The 19,871-nt window shown below is 48.6% G+C and overlaps 1 protein-coding gene across 2 annotated transcripts in view; it reads left to right on the top strand.

Moving 5' to 3' along the window:
- Nucleotides 1-19,871, top strand: part of ADAMTS14 (ADAM metallopeptidase with thrombospondin type 1 motif 14) — a 34,673-nt gene that overhangs the window by 5,834 nt on the left and 8,968 nt on the right. For both annotated transcript variants that reach the window (XM_086467265.1, XM_086467264.1), the window contains exons 3-8: nt 1,999-2,155; nt 3,918-4,114; nt 12,117-12,200; nt 13,677-13,833; nt 18,788-18,893; nt 19,069-19,212. In XM_086467265.1, the coding sequence (XP_086323391.1) occupies nt 1,999-2,155; nt 3,918-4,114; nt 12,117-12,200; nt 13,677-13,833; nt 18,788-18,893; nt 19,069-19,212 (845 nt within the window). The remainder of the gene's footprint in view (nt 1-1,998; nt 2,156-3,917; nt 4,115-12,116; nt 12,201-13,676; nt 13,834-18,787; nt 18,894-19,068; nt 19,213-19,871) is intronic.

Genomic DNA, 19,871 nt, shown 5'->3' with positions numbered 1-19,871 from the left:
CCCAAGTAGGCTGTGGCTCAGGACCAGGCTCTTTCATATTTTAATCCAGCCTTGCCCTGGTGTGGCAGCTCAGCTTTCCTCCAGCCGCCTGACACAGCAAGTCCCAGCTTTTGCCGTAAATCCATAAGCTCGCTTTGGGGTGCCTTGTCCTGGGTGAAACGCCCTGTGGCAGGGCTGTGAGGGCGTAGCAGTGTACCAGCAGACCTCCTCTTGGGGCCCGGGTTGCTTCTTCTGACACTGGGCTAAAATAGGATACTGGCAGGGTACCACGCCAGGCGCTTTTGGGTAACAGGAGTGGCACTCCAGCCCAAATTTGTAGTGATGAGCAAGCTGGAAGCACGTTAGTTGGAGGGAAATCATCAGTGTAATTCATGTGTGTAAAATCCAACAGTGTTTGCAATGCCTGTGTCAGATGCCTAGTGATTTGCCCTCCTAGCTACTCGTTTTTGCATTAAGCAATGGATGCCCACCTTCTTTTAATCATACAATAAAGAGCAACAGCTTGGACCTGCCCCACCGTCGCTGGACCTGACCTGTGGGAGAGACTCCCTGGCTTGGTCTCTGCCTCATCACCACCAACTTGCCTGGTCCTCCAGACTCTTGGCTGAACCTGGCTGTGACATTCATCTCCTTGGCTGGGGGTGGTGGGACAAGCCCTGGCTGGAGAGGTCCTGCCCTGGTGACCTGAACGTCTTCTGTGGGAAGGACCTGAGATGCGTGTGTCAGGCAAGTTGCTCCTTGCACAACTGCCCGTACTTAGATTCCTTGGGAAGGAGGTAAAACAAAACCAGCCAAACCCCTACTTTTCAGAGGAGTTAAGCAGCTAATAAAACCCAAGTGGAGCAGGAAATTTGATGAAGTCTAACAGAGCCAGGTTGGCTGATGCCATGATGAATGCAATGGTACGTGAATGTGAAGGGGATCCAATGACCCAGGCGGGCTTGGAAGAGCCCCCAGCTTGTGTCTTCTACTGCTCTGTGCAAAATATATATTTTATTTTATTTGACGAAAACAGTTCCAATACCCCAGCCCTGATGAGGACTCCAGTAGGTACATGCTGTCAAAGGCTTTGCTGTAAGAACAGATCCGTATGTTCTGCCTGCGCTTTCCAGGCAGCTATTCAACAGCGGGCAGCGATGGAGGAAGGAGCATGTGCAATGGAGGGAGCTGTGAAAAAATGCGGGGCTGCGGGGGCTGCCCGTGGGATGGAAGCCAAATTCTGGCAGTCCTTTTGCTTGCCTGAGATCTGAGTCAGCCGGCGCTGCAGAGTATGAGTGCTCAGGCTGATGTAAGGGGGATTTGGTGGGAGCTTGGTGTTAATTAGGAGCAGGTCGGTAGCCAGGACAACATTTCCAGCGATGTTTACCCTCTCATTCATCTTCTTCGTGCTGGGAGGTGGCATTGTAATGCTTTCCAGCTTCTCCTCCAAAGGGATTCCCCTGTGTTAATTCCCAAGGACTTCATGGGGCAGAGATGATGGTTTCTTTTTCATTCCTTCTCACTGTGAGTGCAGCTTGTAGTGTTGGTGAAGTGGCAGATTTCCTCCCCAGCACCGTGGGGATAGGGAAGGTGCAGGGAGGCGAGGTGGTGTGGGAGCCCGTGCAACCTGTATCCCCTGATGTGCAGGATAAGGCAGAAAAACTCATTGCTGATAAGAAGGAATGGAGTTTCCTAGCCATATAAAGACATAACTTGAACCATGGCTGGTTTTGGTTGGTTTTTTTTTTGGTTGGTTGGGTTTTCCCCTTTTTTTTTTTTTTTTTTTTTTTGCCCGTCTACAGGAGAAATTAAGGGTCATCATGCATGATCATGGTAATGGATCCATCCCAGTGTCATGGACTAGCAACAAGACACCCGGTTTACTTGGGATGTTTTTTTCCCCTTGCATTCATGCATGTTCTGTATCAATCTTTGATGAGTATATTGAATGTGTATGTACACATACACATATATAAAAACACACATTTTTTTTCCCCTTTATGTCTTTGTGGAGTCCAGGCTGGCCTGATTCGGACAGACAGCAACGAGTTCTTCATCGAGCCCCTGGAGAAGGGACAGCAGGAGATGGAGGAGCACGGGAGGGCTCATGTGGTGTACCGTCGGTCGGCCATCCGGCAGGACGGCACCGAGCCCCACCAGGACCTCCACCCTGAAGGTAAGAGTTCCTCGAATCTTGTCTTTCCTAGCAATTGATAATAACTATTTCTTGTGGGGGGAGGATTTCTCCTTCCACTTGCCCTCTGTGTCATAAGTCTAGCCCTATGGCTTTAGGCTGGCTTTAACTGCCAGCTGGGTCATCAGTGAGAAGAAAGGAAAGAAAACGCTGGACTTTGTAATGGGTCTGCCTGAGATGCAGCCCTCACCGTGCTGTGCAGTGGTAGCTAGATAACACACCAGTGTTTTGACTACTGCTGAGCAGGGCTCACACAGCACCAAGGCTATTTCCCCAACATTTCCCCAGTAGGCTGGGGGTGGGTAAAAACTTGGGAGGGGATATAGCCAGGACAGCTGACCCAGACTGACCAAAGGGATATTCCATACCACATGACGTCTGCTCAGCAATATAAGCTGGGGAAAACAGGAAGAAGGGGGGGGCATTTGTTTCGCGTTTGTCGTCCAGAGCAACTGCTATGCGTACCGGAGCCCTACTTCCCAGGAAGTGGCTGGACATCGCCTGCTGATGGGAAGTAGAGAATAAGATCTTTTGTTTTGCTTTAATGCGTGGCTATTTGCTTCATTAAATGGTCTTTATCTGACTCACGTGCCTGTTGTTATATTTTCTCTCCCCTGTCCAGCTGAGGGGGTGAGAGTGATAGAGTGGCTTTGGTGGGCACCTGGCATCTGGCCAGGGCCAAACCACCCCAGGCTTTTACTGGGAACTTTGAAATTCTTCCAAATTTGATTAAAGTTGGATGAGTTATATACGAGTTATTCTTCCTCTTTGAAGAGGAGGAATCTTAGATGGGTGTGATCCTGCCCATGGATGATTGTATCGGCCTTGGGATGGGAAGCAGAGTTGGGACTCGTGAGTGAAGGGGTCAGGAGGAGCTGGAATTGGTCCAACTTGACTGCTGACTGCAGCTTGGTTTTAATCACCTATACATTGTGAAACGTGGCGTTGGTTTGACTATTTAACAGATGATAAAGTCCTTCTTTTTCCCAGCATTCGTAACTCATTTCGCTTTTGTAGTGCTTTGCCTTTTTTTTTTTTACTCCTTCTTTGCCTTGAAGGAGAAAACATGGGGTTTTTTTAATAGCGTCACTTAGCTGTGTGCTGCGCTCTGCACGCATAAGTCGCCTGCTGACTTCCCCTCTCACCTGCACAGAGCTGAGCACACCCAGAAGTGTTTACAAGCGTGGGGTTGACATTATGCAAAAGTGCTCTATAAACCTATTTAAATTTATGCAAAGGCATTAGCCTTCTCTGGCATTTATTCACCTCTTGTGGCACCGTAATCAGCTCCCTGATTTTTAAAAAAGTTTAAAACTTTTCCAGGGTGTGCTCATTGCTTTTGTAGCGTCACTACATGGAATTGCAATTAAGAGCTTCGATGGCCCTGCTGGGTGATGGGGTGAAGGATGATATGAAAGATGGAGGATGCTTTGTCTGCAGCTGTCTGCTCTCAAGGAGCAGTCCCCAGCTTCGCACGCGTCCTCCACAGCTATCCACCACCTCCCCAGGTGTCCTAGCACCACCCAACGACAATGTAGGACCATCATTGCATAGATGTGTCTTTTAGTGCTGATGCTTGCAATTCAGAGCTCTTTCCCCACCATAGAGCAAGCTGGATCAGTGGTTGGCATTAAATATCCTATTTATTTTTCCTGCTTAATTTCTGTTTTTTTGGAGGAGTGTCACCACAGTGTCAGGTCACCTCAACGTCTGTTTCTTTTTCTATCCGCCATACCTTGCTCAGTGCCCGGTCTGCGGGTGGGCGATCTCCCCAACTCCCTGGAGCTGATGACGGAGCGGCTGGGGGACGCGGAGCGCAAGAGGCGCCATGCCAGGAAGGACAACTACAACATCGAGGTCTTGCTGGCAGTGGACGACTCGGTCGTACGCTTCCATGGAAAGGAGCACGTCCAGAACTATGTCCTCACCCTCATGAACATAGTAAGGCTTGGCTTTGAGGGGACTGTGGCTCCCACCTCTCCCTTGGTTTACTGCTCTTCTGATGCTACAAGTTCTGGAAAAAAAATGGGGGGGGGGGGGAGGGGGGGCGCGGGAAGTGCTGCAGGAAGGGCTCTTCCTTTGCGCAGCTGGCTCTGGCATTTAATGACTGTGGCAGTTGGAGTGATGGAAAGCAGAGCCCTTTTATGTTCATCTCTGTCACGTTCCCCTGGCCAACAACAGGGTCCGCTGTGTTGGTTGCTGTCACTTCCTGTCGCTCGAGTCCAAGAGCATCTTCTGTTTTTCCTGACCAAGACCGTCTCCTCTTCATGGCTAAAATCTCAGTAAATGCTAGAAAAGAGAATGGTTGATGATTATTTAGTTTGAAATTGTGATAATTTTTATTTATTTTATAATTATGATGTTTCTTATTTATTTTGAATAATATTTGTTGATGGGGAGGAAGATTTTTATGTGTTTTCAGAAGTTTTTTCATGTTCCTAGGTAAACCTATGCACCGTGAGGATTAGTCAGATGTGTTTGAAAAGGAGTTTATAGCAGCTTCACAGCAGCCCTGCTTCTGTGTCTCTCCTCACCCGGTGGCGTGGGGCAGCCCGTGCTGATTCCCTACACCACTTTTCTTTCCCTTTTAAGATAAAAATGTACATATTCCCCAAGTCGTGAGAGATGTGGAAGGATCAATATTTATTCAGCTAGTCGTCTTGCAGGAGGTTTGTTCCGCTCGCACCTGAATGTCTGCGAATAGGGTCAGTGTTCAAAGATCTCTTTTGTGCACTGTCCTGTTTTTGTTTTGATTTCCATGCTTTATCCTTGCCTCTATTTATTTATTTTGATTTAAGAACTCTTCTGCATGGTGATGGAAAGCATTCGAAAGGTGCAACCAACTCAGAAATGACCAAGCTATAAAGATGCTTTTGCTTTTTGCTTGCTTGTTTGTTTGTTTGGGCATTATTTCTGCCCTGGCAGGCAGGCTCAGAGCCGTATTGCCAGTAATGAAGGGGAAATTGTCGACACAAGGGGTAAAGATATGTGGGATTAGAGGCCAAATGTAACGTGGCCGGTCCCAAGTAGAGAAGATAATGATTTTAAAAAGCAAATGCCTTCATTTGCAACGTTTTTTTTCTCAAGTGCGTTATTCCAATGCCTGTGGTAGGATGCTCTCAGCATCACTTAAATTCACTCTCTGAAAGTTTCTCCCCTTTGCTTATTAAATCCTGCAAGGGGGAAGCCGCAGGGCTCCTCATTCTGACCTGGGGCTCTTCCCACATTATGGGGGTTGGAGATGATGTCATTTTTCCTTTCCGAACCAGGGGGGACAGGCGGTTTGAGCGCCTGGGGATTGTCAGCTCTAATCAAAAGGTTGGTTTTCAGGAGCATTTCATGGTTTATACCCCGCGGGTAGGACTTTTCAGGGAGTGAATGTGTGGGATGCTGTGCTGGGAGAAGAGAGGACCGCTGTCTATTTAAATAAAGACAGCACTGGAGACTTTAATGAATTAAATAAAGAGGGGAAAAAAGCAGCATCAATAAAAGGGGGGGGGGAAACCAGGATAAAGCATGCAACAAACACTTCCCCAAGTATTATTTCCTTCTATACATTCTTCCCCCACCCCCTTCCCCTTCTTTCTTTCTGGTTTTCAGTGTGTTTTCTTTCCAGCTTTGCCGTGACCTCTGTCCGCCTCCTCTTCCCTTGACGCCACCTCATTTCCTTACCGACTCGGATTGCCTTAAAATACCCAATTCAACAGAAAAAAAAAAAAAGCTTTCTGGCCTGGATGGCAGACGGAGAGAGAGAGAGAGGGTGCCTGGGGTCGGTGGGGAGGAGCATGCTGGGACCACACAGCTGAACACTAATCCTGTTAGTTGGAGGCAAGGGGAAGGAGGAGAGGCTTGGCCAGCCCTCTAATGAGGAAAGGACTTACTGAGCTGGACTGGAGTATGCTGGGGAGATGGTACATGGGAGCCAGCTGGGACAGCCTCCAGGAGTTTTCCTATCAAGATATATGTCATGGAAAGGGGGCAGCGAGCTTGGAAGTTGATAGTAAACTTTCCTGGCCTTTTCTGGGGTCCCTGTTGAGTGCTGAGGGGGTGGTGGGACACGGACCCCTTCCCAATGCTGTGTGGGCTTGGCTTAACATGGCGCTGCTGTAGGTAGGGTCCTGGGGCTCTCTCCAAGACACAAACCCTTTTATTGGGAACTCTGTGTCGGCTGAAGCTTGGTGATAAATGATTCGTCACGGAGAACATTTTTTTTTGAAAAAACCCAACCAACCAAACAAACCAAAACCACCCTTATTTCATTGCCAGAAATGTAGTTGCCAGGCTTTTCATTAAACAGCTCTGTGTCCATCCCAGGAAGCTGACGTGAGGATGACTGCTCCTTTTGTGCACCTAAGAGCTTCCCCGCAGGCTACCGTCCCCGCCAGTTCCCAGCCTGCATTCCCAGCCTGCCGTTCCCTTCTTGGCTCAGAGGCTGCACAAGGATTTTGAGTCAGGTTGAAGCGAGTGGCACTAGATGGATCACAGGCTTGGGAAATGCATGCTGACTTCAATATTATTCTCACTTTCTCCTTTTTCCCTTGCAGTCTTTTGGTATTAAGCTTGATGTGAGCTTGACCACCTTTGTTTCAAGTTGCTTGGCAGCCTCTGCACCAAAAATCGGAGGTTTGACTTGCCAAAATGCCTTTACCATCGCCTGCTGTGCACTCTGGAGAATGCGTGTCTCAGCATACCTCGTAACTCCAAGCTGAGTGTCACTGTGTCCACCCTAGCAAAACCTGGCCCCTTCCCTGACGCTGGACTCTTGGGATGAATATTTGGCAATGTGGTGGCTGGGGGAAGCTGTTTGCCTGGTGCCCATGGCAGGGATTGTGATGCTATCGAGGCAAAATTAGCATCCCCCAGCCATCCCCCAGCCACAGTGACTGCTGTGTGTGAGGGCTGAAGGATGAGAGAAGGGCTGGGAACCAGGAGGGCATCCAGCATCCTGTAAGGAGAAGAGGAGAGGAAATGTTTTGTGTCCTGCTTTGCTTTTCAGCCTCTTGTCATTCAGTTGGGCTCCTTTGTTTGCTCCTCTGGACTTCCTGCTTCTCGCCCCTGATGCTCTCAAGGCTGGGCTGGCCCTGCTCGGAGGAGGCAAGCCAAGCTATGGACTCTGTTAATCCCGGCCCTGGTGTCAATGGGTTTGCTGGGGTTTTTGTAGGGTATTGCCCATGATTTGGTTAAGGATGCAAAGGTACTTGGTGTTTTCCCATTGTTTTGGGTTACTAGGGAAACCCCATGAGTCAGAGCCCTTTCCAGGCTGGGACTTGCCCGGCTTCCCTCCGGCACATCTGCTGAATTATTGTTCCCAAGGGCTGAGTGACAAAGAGTGCTGCTGAGACTACGGAGGAGAGGGTTAGGGAAAAAAACCCACAAATGTCCCTCTTTAATTTTAACCTGGGATTATCTGAAAAGCGAAGCCGGAGCACAGATGGCTCAAGACACTGATTTGCCGAGCTTGGTCTTGTTTCAGGAGGAGGGACAGTCTAAAATAATGGGCAAATTATAGTCCTTCTGGTGTATGATTGGCTTTTTTTTGGTGGTTCATGAGCCATCTCCTTGCTAACTGATAATAACAAAAAATATCTCTAATGTCTCTCTTACGTGTGCATGTGCTTTTTCCCACTCCCTTTATAGGCTCATGTGTTTATTGCTGTGTTTTTGGGACAACATAGCCTGTTGCATAGAAAGCTGTGATAAAATCTAGTCTTGCTCTGCAGAATAAACCTCCCCTTTCCTCCGTTCCTCTATATTGAAAACATGGGTAACATGGGTTAGCCCTTGCAGAGGGTGGTATACATCCCTGAAGGGGATGCAAGTGCACAGAGCAAGACCAGTAGTGAGTCAGGAGGACTTTTGCCTCTGTCCCTAGCCCATCAGCCCCAGAAAACAGGCTTGGAGTGAATCCACCGGCATGAAAATTGAGCAAGGGAATAAAAGAAAGGAACTTAAAGATGACTTGGCTGTTCCGAGTAAGCGATCTGGGGTTTTGAAATGTCAGCTATTCTGCTGGTTTGGCAAATTCTTCTCATGTCTCTCTCTTTGTTTTCCTTCCCTGAAGAACGGCGAGGTCTAGACATTGCCAGTGCGGTTTGCTGTCGTGATCTTGCATCTGGGGCTGCAGACTTGGGGCTGACCAGAGTTTTGCAGGGATTTAGGTAGGCAGCATTGCTCGCTCCTGGCGCCAGTGAGGGGCTGGGGCTGGGGGGTCGTGTGTCCCATGCGCTCGGTGAATTCGTTGAGCATTTTGAAGAGGATGCGCGGGGTTTTATTGTGCCTTTCATTCTTTGTAAAGCATTAGCATCGTCCCCTTGGTGTTGCAAGGCTGAGGGCTTTAGAGTTGTCTCTGTGGGGGGCTTGAGGGCTGCTTGTTCTTGCTGGTTTGCCCATAATGCACAGCTAGCCTTAAGGGCTTGTCTGTTTTAGGTGAAAAAAATCCTCTTTTAAATGAAATAAGAGAGCATTTCTTGCCGGATGACAGTACTAAACAGGCTGGCCATCTAACCACATAGGTGAGAGGGATAAGATCTTTGTCCCATCTGTCTTCAGGGAAGTAGGTCCCTTTACTGGAGTCTTTTGCTGAGCAGGTATTTTGGTGGGGGATTTTTCTCTGAAGACATTGACTCACTTAATGGCATCTGCAGAGGGCAGGGGGAGTTGTGCCAAGCCGGTAAACTGCTCTTCGGGCCATTTTCCATCTCCTCTGCAGGCTTGAACCAGCCAGGGCAGGCTGATGGGGAGTGGGGAGGTGATGCTTGGTGCCCCCCAGCTCCATCCCCACTTCTTCTTCCACAAGCACTGTGGCGCTGGGGGTGTGCTGGCCCTGCCGATGCTCCCCCTGGCCCCAGAAACTTGGGGACTGTGGGGTCACAGCCACCATGGCAGCAAGCACCGAGCCCTTTTGATTTTTTTTTCTCGATCAATTATTTAATTCTGGCTATTAAGGGAAGTCCATAGCCTTGGGCAGTCTGGTTCCACATCTGCTTTCTGAGTTAACCGTAAAGGTCACTGCTGAGCTGAGCTGGTATCTGTTAGGTACAGATCCCAGCCTAAATGCTGTCCTCCCCTAGACAAAACAGGGACTGGGGTTTAAGGTTAACCCTTTGGTTCAGAGGCTGGAGGGGTAGCTAGTCCCTGCCAGCTGGAGGAGAGAGGGATTTAGCACTGTTTTAAAAGGAAGATTTTGGGGATTAAATCCCATATTGGAGTAATACAGCTTCTTGCATCTTAGTCCATTAAAGCGCTGTTTCTAAGCTGCTCATAGTCCTGCTGCTGCCCTTAGTCGCTTCTCTAGGAAGTCTGAGGAAGGATGTGTGATGCTGGGAGGGTGTTGATGAGTTTAGTTGTCAATGCCTGTGAATAATATTACTGTTCCCCAATTTTATTTTTTTTTTCTCCCAGGGTAGCTAATGTTGCTTGGGGGTGCACGGTTTGGGGCAGGGAGCTCTTCTCAGACCTGGGGACTGTTTGCAGGCACTGCTGGTGGGAAGAGACATTGCTGAGAGGAGGGCCATGTGGTAGGTCAGGTGGCACGGAGCAAAGCTCTTGCCCCAGACGCTCCTCTTCTCTCACTGGCTGGGGCTGCCATGCAGCAGGTTGTCACAGAGCATACTTTCCCGCTACCCACGGGGTCTTCCAAGCATTCTGCCAAAATATCGTGTGCAGCCGGGAAGGGAGAGGTCAGCGCTGCTTCCTTGGATGCTCCGAGTCAGACAAGGTCAGGCAGCAGCTTGGCTGGGAGCTCTGGCTGGCAGAGGGGTCCCTAAGGCAGGAGCACGGTTCATCCCAATGGATCAGGGCCTCCTCGGGAGTGGAGAGCAAGCGGCAGAGTGTCAGTGGATGATACTGAGGTGCTGACTGAGGCAGAGGCTTAATGGTGCTCCAGCTCCCGACAAGTGCTGGTGGTGAGGGAAAATGCATAAAGATTTGGGAAAGTGAAGGAAATGACTGTGTTTTCCCCTTGCTCCACTGAACTATCTCCAGGTCCAGCTCTCTGTCTCTTCAGGACCATAGCTTATTTTTAATTTCTCCCTCTCTCCCCTCATGCCCTTTGTATTACCTCTCGTATGACACACATTAAGGCTGGAATATTTTTGTAAAGGGCCAAACTCCTCATGTGGGTCTTCTCAGATCTGCTGATGTGTTCACCATGGTGCCAAAGCCTCCTACATTCCAAAACCCAGGGCTGAGCGTGACCCTTTGCTGGGATGGATGCTTTGTGCTTTGGTGGGACTGTAGGTATGAGTAACGTTTGCAAGTGGGAGCCCAGCTGCAGCACGGCACAACCTTCCTCCCATCTGCGCACATCCCGAAAACAAGAGCTCACATCGGAAGAAATCCATCATATTCTCATTACAAAATGCCTTTAAAAGGTAGTGGGGCAGCGTGAAGGAGGATCCCAACCACGATAAGCAAGGGTGAGCTGAGGATGGGTTATGCAGCGTTATCTTTCCACGCTGGTGAAGCAATGACCCTGTGGGGCTTACAGCCTGAGCACCCAAAGGGATGCATTAGTGGGGATGGACTGGTGATTTTTAAATTTTTTTTTTTAAAATTGATTTTGTTGCATTCAAGACATGGCAGACCTGCATTGCCTCTCTGTAAAGCTCGAAGCCATTCCACGGGAATACTAGTTGTCATGGTGAAACGTTAATGCTGCGTGTTGGGGTTTAAAAATGGCCCAACTGGGTATTTCAAAGAGGCTATAAATCAGGGGGCTCATTGAGCACTCTTGCACTCTGGGAAAAGGCTGACTTGGTTTGGGCTGCAGTAAAGGACTAGTTGTCACCCAATCCTTGAGTTCAAATGTAAGCTTAAAAAAAAAAAAAGGAATGGGGGAAAAGAATAGAAAAACTCCATAAATCTGGCTTTATAACATTCATCTAGTCTGGAAGGCTATGATAGAGCCTAAGCACATTATTTCTCTCTTGGACAAAGTTGGAAAGTATGTTTTAATTTAAAGATTAATTCTAGTCAATATTAAAAATTGTTTTAATTTGACTACCTCGACTTCTGCAGTGAACCCCCATTTGTGGCACTGTTAATTTTAGAGGCTTTTGGGGAATGAGAAAGTCCTGTTCTCTAAAAATCAGTTGGGTTTTTTTCTTGGGCTGTATTTTCCCATGTACTTTGCAAGTGGATGAAGACTGGTGCAGGGTCTTCTGTGCTTGTGTGGGTTTATGGCTGCCTGCTCAGTGCCTGTCTTGGTGGCCCATTGTCACTGTGGTCAGCTTGCAGGGATGTTTCTTATCTGGATGTTGGCTTCTCTTGGTAGCGCTTAGGAGTAGAATTTGTTTATTCATCCTAAAAACGCAGAAGGAAAAGGTTATAGCTCATTATTTCCTTTGCAAAGTCCTTTTTAATAGCTGGCATTGATAGATATCTTATTGACTTACAAGCCATCCCTGTTCTTTTCATTGTATTTTCTTCTCCTGGGGTTTCTGAAGCGGTAGGTCAAATTTGACTCACCGGTATAACTGAGTAATGCCCTTGCTTTGGTGTGATCACTTGTCTGTCCCCAAACCCCCATTTTTTTCTTTCCACCAAACAAAAGGATGCTGAAGTCCGAAGTGTTTCCTTCCATCTGAGGAATTTGTACTCTGAAGGGGGCAATGGCTCATTGCAAGATGCTCGGCAGTGGAGGCAGCGCTCGTGGGAAACGCAGCTTTCCTCTGCTCTCTTGATGGGATGGGTGATGTCATTGACCATCTGAGCCACCCATCCTGGGGAAATTTGGCTTATTGCAGCTTGGCTTTTTGACTTTATGGTTTTTACCCGGGGGAAAAAAAAAAGCTGGGGGTGGGAGGAGGGAGACAAGATCTTTGCACCTGGTCTTGGAAGGCGATGGGTGGGATGCTGAACATGGGAGCATGGAGGACAGGAGGGGCTTGAGAGCTGAGATGGTCTTAACTTCTTCTATGCTTTATTTCTCTCCCTTCTTCAGGTGGATGAAATTTATCACGACGAGTCCCTGGGTGTTCACATCAACATCGTGCTGGTCAGGATGATCATGGTGGGATACCGCCAGGTAAATACAGCGCTCGGATGCGGTGAGGAGGAGATGCTATTCAGGCTGGCCTCTGCTTTTCAGCTGCTTTCCTGGCTCAAGCCCTGCCCTGTGAGGGAAGGCAGGCTGCCAAAATGCAACACAGGCGCAGCAGGCAGCTGCTGCTTCTCCCAAGGCAGGCAAGTGTGCAATGACACCATGGCTTAGTGTTTCATCAGCATAATATTTAGCACTTAGGTAAGCCCTGGCTTGGAAAAATGTGGCCGTTCAGGTCAGCTGTCAAAGCCCAAGTGACAACTGTACTGACCTGAACCCTCATCCAGCTAGTTGCTGGAGCCTGAAGGTCTGGAGAGCCCCATAGCTGTGCAGACCCAGGGCAGAGAGAGATCCCTGGGGAGATGGCGGGTGGCTGTGATCAGCCTTTATCTGCTTCCTCTAGGGTGCAGGAAAAACCATGAGAGGCTTCCTCAGGAGCTCTGGAGTGGCAGTAGGTGATGGGACAAAGGTGGCTTTCCAAGTTGGCAGGAGCTAGATATTGGTGAGGAGAAGCTGAGGCCAGGATCTCCTGTGTCCCAGCCATGTGATTTGCTATACTTTTTGTGGCAAGCCCCTATCCCACATGAAGAATTCTAGCAAGGGTATTAATGACTCAGCAGGGTGATGTCTGAGTATGGTCTACAAAGAAGCCCGATTAGGTCTTGGGAAAAAACCCCGCTTGTTAGACAAATCTGCTTGGCCAGCAGAAATCCAATGCCTCCCAGAGACCCAGGGATGAGCAGATGTTTGAATCCAGGTGAGATCTCAGCTCACCACTGTTTAGGTTTGATGCCTCCTGAGTGAGTCCTCCTGCAGCTTCTTGTCTCTCACCTTGCACTTTGTAGGATAGAACCTCTGTGGCTTCCACTTGAGGGCCAGGGTAAGGGCAGGATTTCTTACCTTTCTTCTCACTGCTGTGGCTCAGCAGGTACCTGCCTGAGATCATAATTTATTTTATAGAGCATGATTTTGCAAAATGCTAATCTTAAACAAAAAAAAAAAAAAAGATGAAGGGCAAGGTGACTGCTGTCAAACAGTCCTGGACACCTCCACCTGTTCCCTGTTGGAGTCTTGGTCTCTGTGGGTCAGGTTTCACAGGGAAACATTGCTCTGCTCATTGCTGAGCATCAGCATCTCACAACATCTCGATGAGGAGCCCATGCAGGAGCTGGGAATCTGAATGCTCTTTGCTCCCCTTTTATATACTGCTTCTCCAAGCACTCGTGTGACCAAAGAGGGCCATTTACCCTCCTGTAACAGACCACATCCATTTGTGGGAATGATTGCTGTTTTTAAATAAAAGGTGCAAGCTGCTTTGTGGATGCAAAGTGTTGTTTCTAATGATGGAGAGGCACTGCTTGGGAGTCTTTCCAGTCCCAAAACTCTTGGCAGGTTCCTTCTCCTCCGCTAACATACCCATCTTTTAATTTTATTTTTTTTTTTTTTTAATTCTTTACCCAGTCAGTCAGCCTGATAGAGCGAGGGAATCCATCTCGGAGCTTGGAGCAGGTCTGCCGCTGGGCTCACTCCCAGCAGCGCTCCGATCCAGAGCATGCCGAGTACCACGACCATGCTGTATTCCTCACCAGGCAAGATTTTGGTCCCGCAGGTATGCAAGGTACTGTATTTGTCTCGATCAGGTATGTGCAGTTTGCTGGGGGAAGGCCAGTGAGGGGAGAGGATTTCTTGCAAACACAGTCTGTTTCTTGGCCAGCGAGGTCCAGAAAAAGGTTATAAAAATTGGTATTTTTTTTTGTGTGGAGTAGAAGAAAGACAGAATTAATCCAGAGCATTAACCTGAACGGATAAAAAAATCATCTTTATTTGTTCTGCCCTTACTTTGTTTTCATGCACCCATTCTCCCCTTATCCTAAAGTGCCTTAAAAAGTTTAAAAATAATATGGAATACCACAGGGAGCTTCACCGGGCATGTCAATCCTTTCTGTCCTCTGGAGGACCTTTAAAACCTGGTTTAACGTAGGTCGATTTCTTGGCCCTCTTAGGATTTGGGAGCATTGAGTAAACCCTGGGCCAAAGAGGAGGTCTTACTGTAGTCTGAAGGAGCAGTGGCAGTAGTTCTGTCACTGTCTTGGTGCAGAGGTTGTGCTGACATGGGCAGAGAAGTTAAGAGATCTAGGAAAAAAAAATTTAAAAATTGCAGGAGAAGCTTCTGGTGTTTCACAGCTCTGTTAGAAAAGCAGATTCTTTGATGTCATCACGAGAGGTGACTTCTCCCAGTTCTCCTGAGCCCGCTGCCTTCAAATGGGCATCTCCTCCTTCCCACACTGGTGGCAAGGTCTGAATTTCCCATCAGGAGGCTCCATTCAATGCCATGAACATGCTGGTAATGTCACACTGATTTGTAACATGAGTCCTTCTGGTGCACATGGGAGGAAGGAAAGATGGAGGAGGAGGAGTCCTTTCCTCACCTTGATTACTTCCCTGAAAAGGGTCTCCCCACAGCAGGGGATGAACCGCAGGAGGTATGCAGCTGGAAGCCCTCTTGAACATATGGTTGACCATCAAAGAGCAGAGCTTGGGTTGTGCCAGCAGCCTCCCTGCTGCACTGTTGACCTGCCTTGGGCTCCTTGTCTGGAGCTGTGTGGCAGTGTGGGTGAAATACCAGGTTGTCTTTCATTTTTCTAGACCCTTCCTGGCAAAGTGACTGTGTCCAAAGGCATTGTTGAGAGGACCTTTTTTGGCATGTCGGTAGAAGGGGGAGACTCACTGGACTCCCTCTTGGTGGGAAGGAGTCATGAGATTGATGAAGTAGCCCTACTCTAATTGATGAAGTAGCCCTACTCTAGTCTTGCTCATTCCAGCCGCTTCCCCTCTTCCCTGTGGATCTGGCTTCCTGCTTTTCACACATCTCTGGGATGGATGTTTGATTTCTGCAGAAGTCCCTGTGGCTGCTGTGTCCTTGCCTGTCAGTGTTGTGTGGCACAAGGTGTAGGTGCTCCTCACCTGCTGGGAACTGCCCTCTCATTGAACTGCTGGCATAGTAACACTTTGCTTACTCTTGCCTCTTTTCCTCAAAACAGAGTCCTTTCAGATCCCTGTCACCCCTTTTCACCTGAGGGCTACATGCCATGAAGGACCAGGCAGTGACACCTCCAATAGCTGCTCATGGCATATGTTCACTGATGGTATCTAAGCGGCTTGTTAAGGTGATGGCAAATACCGGCTGGCTTCTTTAGCCACTGCTCTAGGGTGTATGTGCCAGTTGGGAAGCATCTGCTTTTCTCGTACGTGCCTTGAAGCTGAGCTGAAGGCAGAGGTGCTCCTGCAACAAAGAACCTACAGCATAAATCAACAAGCCAGGAGAAAGGAAGCCTTTGAGGATGAAGTCCTCCAAGTCACAGGGACCTGGGAATGGAGCCTAAATGTCAAGCCTGTGCTTAGCTTGATGCCTCATCACTCCTTACAGTTGTGTGCCCAATTAGCAATGCAGACAGGGCTGAATCTGACTCGGTGACCTGCGTGGTCCTCTTAGCCCAAGCCAACCATGCTCCATTAGCACATCCCCACCAGATACGGCTCGTACCTCTCCCTGTGTTGTGTCACCTCCCCTTGAGCAGTAAACCAGACCAGTGTCTGCTTTGGCATGGCACTGGTTAAGCTGTATGCAAGTCATTGCAAAGAATTGCGGTTGTGTGGCATAGCTCTTCTCTGCTGCAGGTCCAAGCCAAGCCCTAAGGAGGTTCACAAAAACTTCTCATTGCTGGCAACAGCCCTGCTCACAGCATGTCTTGATGGGGATGGGAGTAGTCATGACCAACACAGAGAAATTTTGGAAAGCTGATGCGATTGCTGCTTTGGGAATCAAGGGAAGCTGGAAAATGTGAAGGGGAAGGGCCAGGAGGGACAGCTGAGCTGCACTGCCCTTGCACATGGGTTGCAAATAAACCCCTGCCCTTCAAAGAGAAATGCCTCTTGGTGGTGGACAGATGGGTTGTAAATTATTAATTGCTGCTGCTGAAGCCCTGTCTAAACCAGATGAGAGTGCTATGTCTCTCTGCAGTGGGCGGGCACGGCGGGCTTTCTGGCCCAGGCTGAAGGATGCTTTTGCTTAGATATAATGTGTTGCCCTGTAATCACCTATGGTTGGCCTTTGAGCAGGCTGGTGGTCCATGTAGAAGGTCAGAGAGGCTGAAAGCAGGTAGGAGAAGTTCATGAAGAACAACAAAAAAAACCACATTTGGAGGAAGCAAGAGACTGGCTGGTGTCTTGCCGGTGTGGTGAGGACATGCTGCTTCTCCTATGTGTGTGTCTGGTAAGGCTAATCTGGTCTTTACCAATTAAGTATTTTCCAGGTAGTTGCTTCTCACTGTTGCTCTGCCATAGAGAACCCTTTATACTTCCTCCAGTTCTCACTGGGGTCTTAATTATGAGAGACCAGTGTCTGCCTTCCTGAGCATCCACCTTGTCATATTCTTTGTCCCATCTCCCGTCTAGACATCCAGAGCCTCTTTGGTTGGGAATTTGTCCAGTTGTCATCCTAAACAAAATATATTTGCTCTCCCCTTGTACAGAAAACTTTCCACATCTTTACTCTTTCTTGTGGCAAGTTTCATGGGGAAAAAAAAATCTTTTAAAATGACTTATCCAGAATTTGACTCATTACTGTATGGTTAAACCCAATTATCTGATTCTGTCTCTCAAGCTTTTCGTTTAGCCTGTTACCTTTTGCTTTCCTTTTGACTGTAGCATCCATTGAGCATGTAATTTCTCTGCTGTCTTTCTTAAGGTGTTTTAGTTTATTTGTTAATTGGAGTAAGTCTTGTTGCCCACTTGAATGTGGGGAAAATGAAAAACAAACACTTTCCCCAGTAGATAAAACCCTGAGTGTATTTATTGAAGCTGCTTTAAGAAGATCCTTGTCATTGCGGATGTTTCTCTGAGGTTATGTGGTGCTTTGCAGGCAGAAGTGAACTCTCTCTGCATGTGAGGAGAATCAGGTATTTAATCTTGGGCTTTTTGCTCAGTAACTGGGATTCACCTGACCTTCTTTGCCTGGAGCACAGGCAAAAATTCATCCATTGCTTCCCACAAGATACCATGTGAGTGAGCCCTTCAAAGGTTTGTGTCTGGGCTTGTTTTGAAAAATTAAATTATTAGGACAGGAGAAGTTTCCTTTAGAAGTTCCAGTGCAGGTGGACATCCTGGAAAATCTCCACTCAACTGATAAATAGAACTATCAAGGGAAACACTTGCCCCAAACCCTCTTGGCTTTGCCTTATGTCTGGGGCGATGGTAACTTCTGGGTGTCCAGTGGTGCAGCAGTGACCAATCCCTTGTCCCATCAGGCATCTGCTTCCTTCAGTGCACCCACAAAATCAACTGCTGTTGACTTCAGGGCAGAGCTGTAGGAAACCTTTTATTTTTTTGCTTTAATCCTTTGTCCTTGGCCAGCTGCGTGGTGCTGGGACACACCTGCTCATTCAGCTGGGGAATTAAGCTGAGTGCAATCACATCCTTTCCTCTCCTCCCTCTTCCAGGACAATTAGTCATGAGTTGCTGGCTTGGTGTAGAGCAAGTGGCCCATCAGGATGGGATGGTGACACATGGGCTCTGTGGACCCCGTGTTTTGGCCAGGGTGTGTGCAGAAGGGCAAGCATCCACCCTCAGCTCCTTGGCACCCCTCTTCTGCTGCAGCTCAGCCTCCCTCTTGGCTCACTGAGCTCTCCTCTTTGAGCATCCCTATTCGCAGGGCAGAGTTATCCTGCATGGGCCTGCCTTGCTTTTGTCTCTCAGACTTGTAAGCCCTTCCTTTACTAACTTCCTTCCCCTTGATGCCAAAAAGGGTCAGTCTTTAAAAAAAATTAAATATATATATAAAAAAATGTGGAAAGTAAATTCTAGAAGGTGCCAAGGATTTAATTGAATTGGGCAGAAATAATGTGAGGGGGAAAAAAAAAGGAAAATAAACCAAAATGGAGATGATGCATTGCTGAACGGTTGGGTGAAAGGCTTCCCTGCCCACAGCTGCCCCACTGCACTGCACTTGATCGAGGGCTCGGGGCCGGGGGAGGTGCATGGTCCTCCCTGTACTGTCTAGTGTGGGTGCATGTGTGGGTGCATGGTAGGGGTTCCCCGTAGCCTGCGGTGAGTGAGGCTGTATTCTTGTCAGTGGACGCCTCACACCTTTTGTTCTCTCTCTTCCTTTCTTTTTTTTTTTTTTTTTTTTTTAATAAAGAAGAATGCTGGGGGATGCCATTTCTGGGCTGGGAGGGAGGCAGTGGGTACCGACATTGATAAAGCACCCATGGGTCCCTTTGCTGCCCTCTTGCTGGCTCAGGTGTGTTGGCACGAGGGCAGAGAGATGCTGGTGAGCCTCAGCGTAACCTCAGCCTGATTTTGGCACTGGCAGCTGGGATGATTGTACTGGTGAGCAAGTCCCAGTGACCTGGGCAGCTCCTCCTCTTCAGCACCTTCCTCTTCCTTTTCTCCTCCTGTTGCAATGAAGCCAGGCTGTGTTGTGGGGTTTGGTTTTTTTTCATTTCTCATTTTTTCCTCCCTCTCTCAAAGGTTTTCTTTCTCCTCCCTTCCTCTCCCCTTCTTTCTTGCCTTAGGCTATGCACCTGTAACGGGGATGTGCCACCCTCTCCGCAGCTGCACCCTCAACCATGAAGATGGCTTCTCCTCGGCGTTTGTCGTTGCCCATGAGACTGGCCACGTGTAAGTCGTGGGGGCAGAGCTGGCTGTCCCCTTCGGCAGGGAGATAAGCAAGGTGGTGCCCCTTTCTTTTGTAAAAGGGACTTTCTGCTGGTGCAGGTGTGCGTACTGCCACGGCATGCAATGGGCTGGTGTAAATCCTCCAGGAACCCGACTTTACACTGGCTTTTCCCACCAGGTTAGGCATGGAGCACGACGGCCAGGGCAACCGCTGCGCTGATGAGACCAGCATGGGGAGCATCATGGCACCGCTGGTCCAGGCCGCCTTCCACCGCTACCACTGGTCCCGCTGCAGCAAGCAGGAGCTCAACCGCTACATTCAGTAAGTCAAGTTTAACCAAGAAGGGATGTTCTCCCTTCTAACAGCGTCACTGCCTGCATTTTGTACTCAGAGACTCGTGCGTAAAGCAAGCGGTGGACAGGTCCCCATTGGAATTGCTTGGTTTGGCCAGAATAGCAAAAATGGGTCCCTGGGAGGTTATTTTCCCTTTTTCTTCTGCTAACAGCTTTGGTTCTTTGCACGAGTCTGGATTGGTTTTGAGCTGCGGAGGCTGGAGGCAAATAGGCGCCTGATGAAAGCTGAAGATGTCAACAGAGCAGTAGTTTGCAGAAGCTCTGTGCTGGTGGACACCAGGTCCAGATCTCAAATATTTTTGCCATTTAATTTGGGCAGCCTGTGTGCTTTCCCCTTTAGGCTATAAGATGTTTTGTGCTGCATAATAAAAAGGTATAAAGACAGGCCAGGAGCTTCCTGTGTGTCAGGGCCATGAAAAGGAGCAGGAAAGCAGGTGGCAGTGGTGGTACCTGCTAGTGCCAAGGTGCTCTGTCCCCTAGGGAGCTGCAGGCAGCGGAGGGATGCTTGTCTTTGGGGGACTCTGCACAACTGGTCTTTGCTGGAAACACATTTTCCAGCCGTGGGTAGTTAGCATCAGCACCAAGATAATTCAGATTTCTCAATATCTGAATTTGGAGAGAGGGCTG

This window comes from Leptosomus discolor, chromosome 6 (assembly GCF_034619465.1).
Source record: "Leptosomus discolor isolate bLepDis1 chromosome 6, bLepDis1.hap2, whole genome shotgun sequence".
Lineage (NCBI taxonomy): Eukaryota > Metazoa > Chordata > Aves > Leptosomiformes > Leptosomidae > Leptosomus > Leptosomus discolor.
This window is presented reverse-complemented; position numbering and strand designations above follow the sequence as displayed.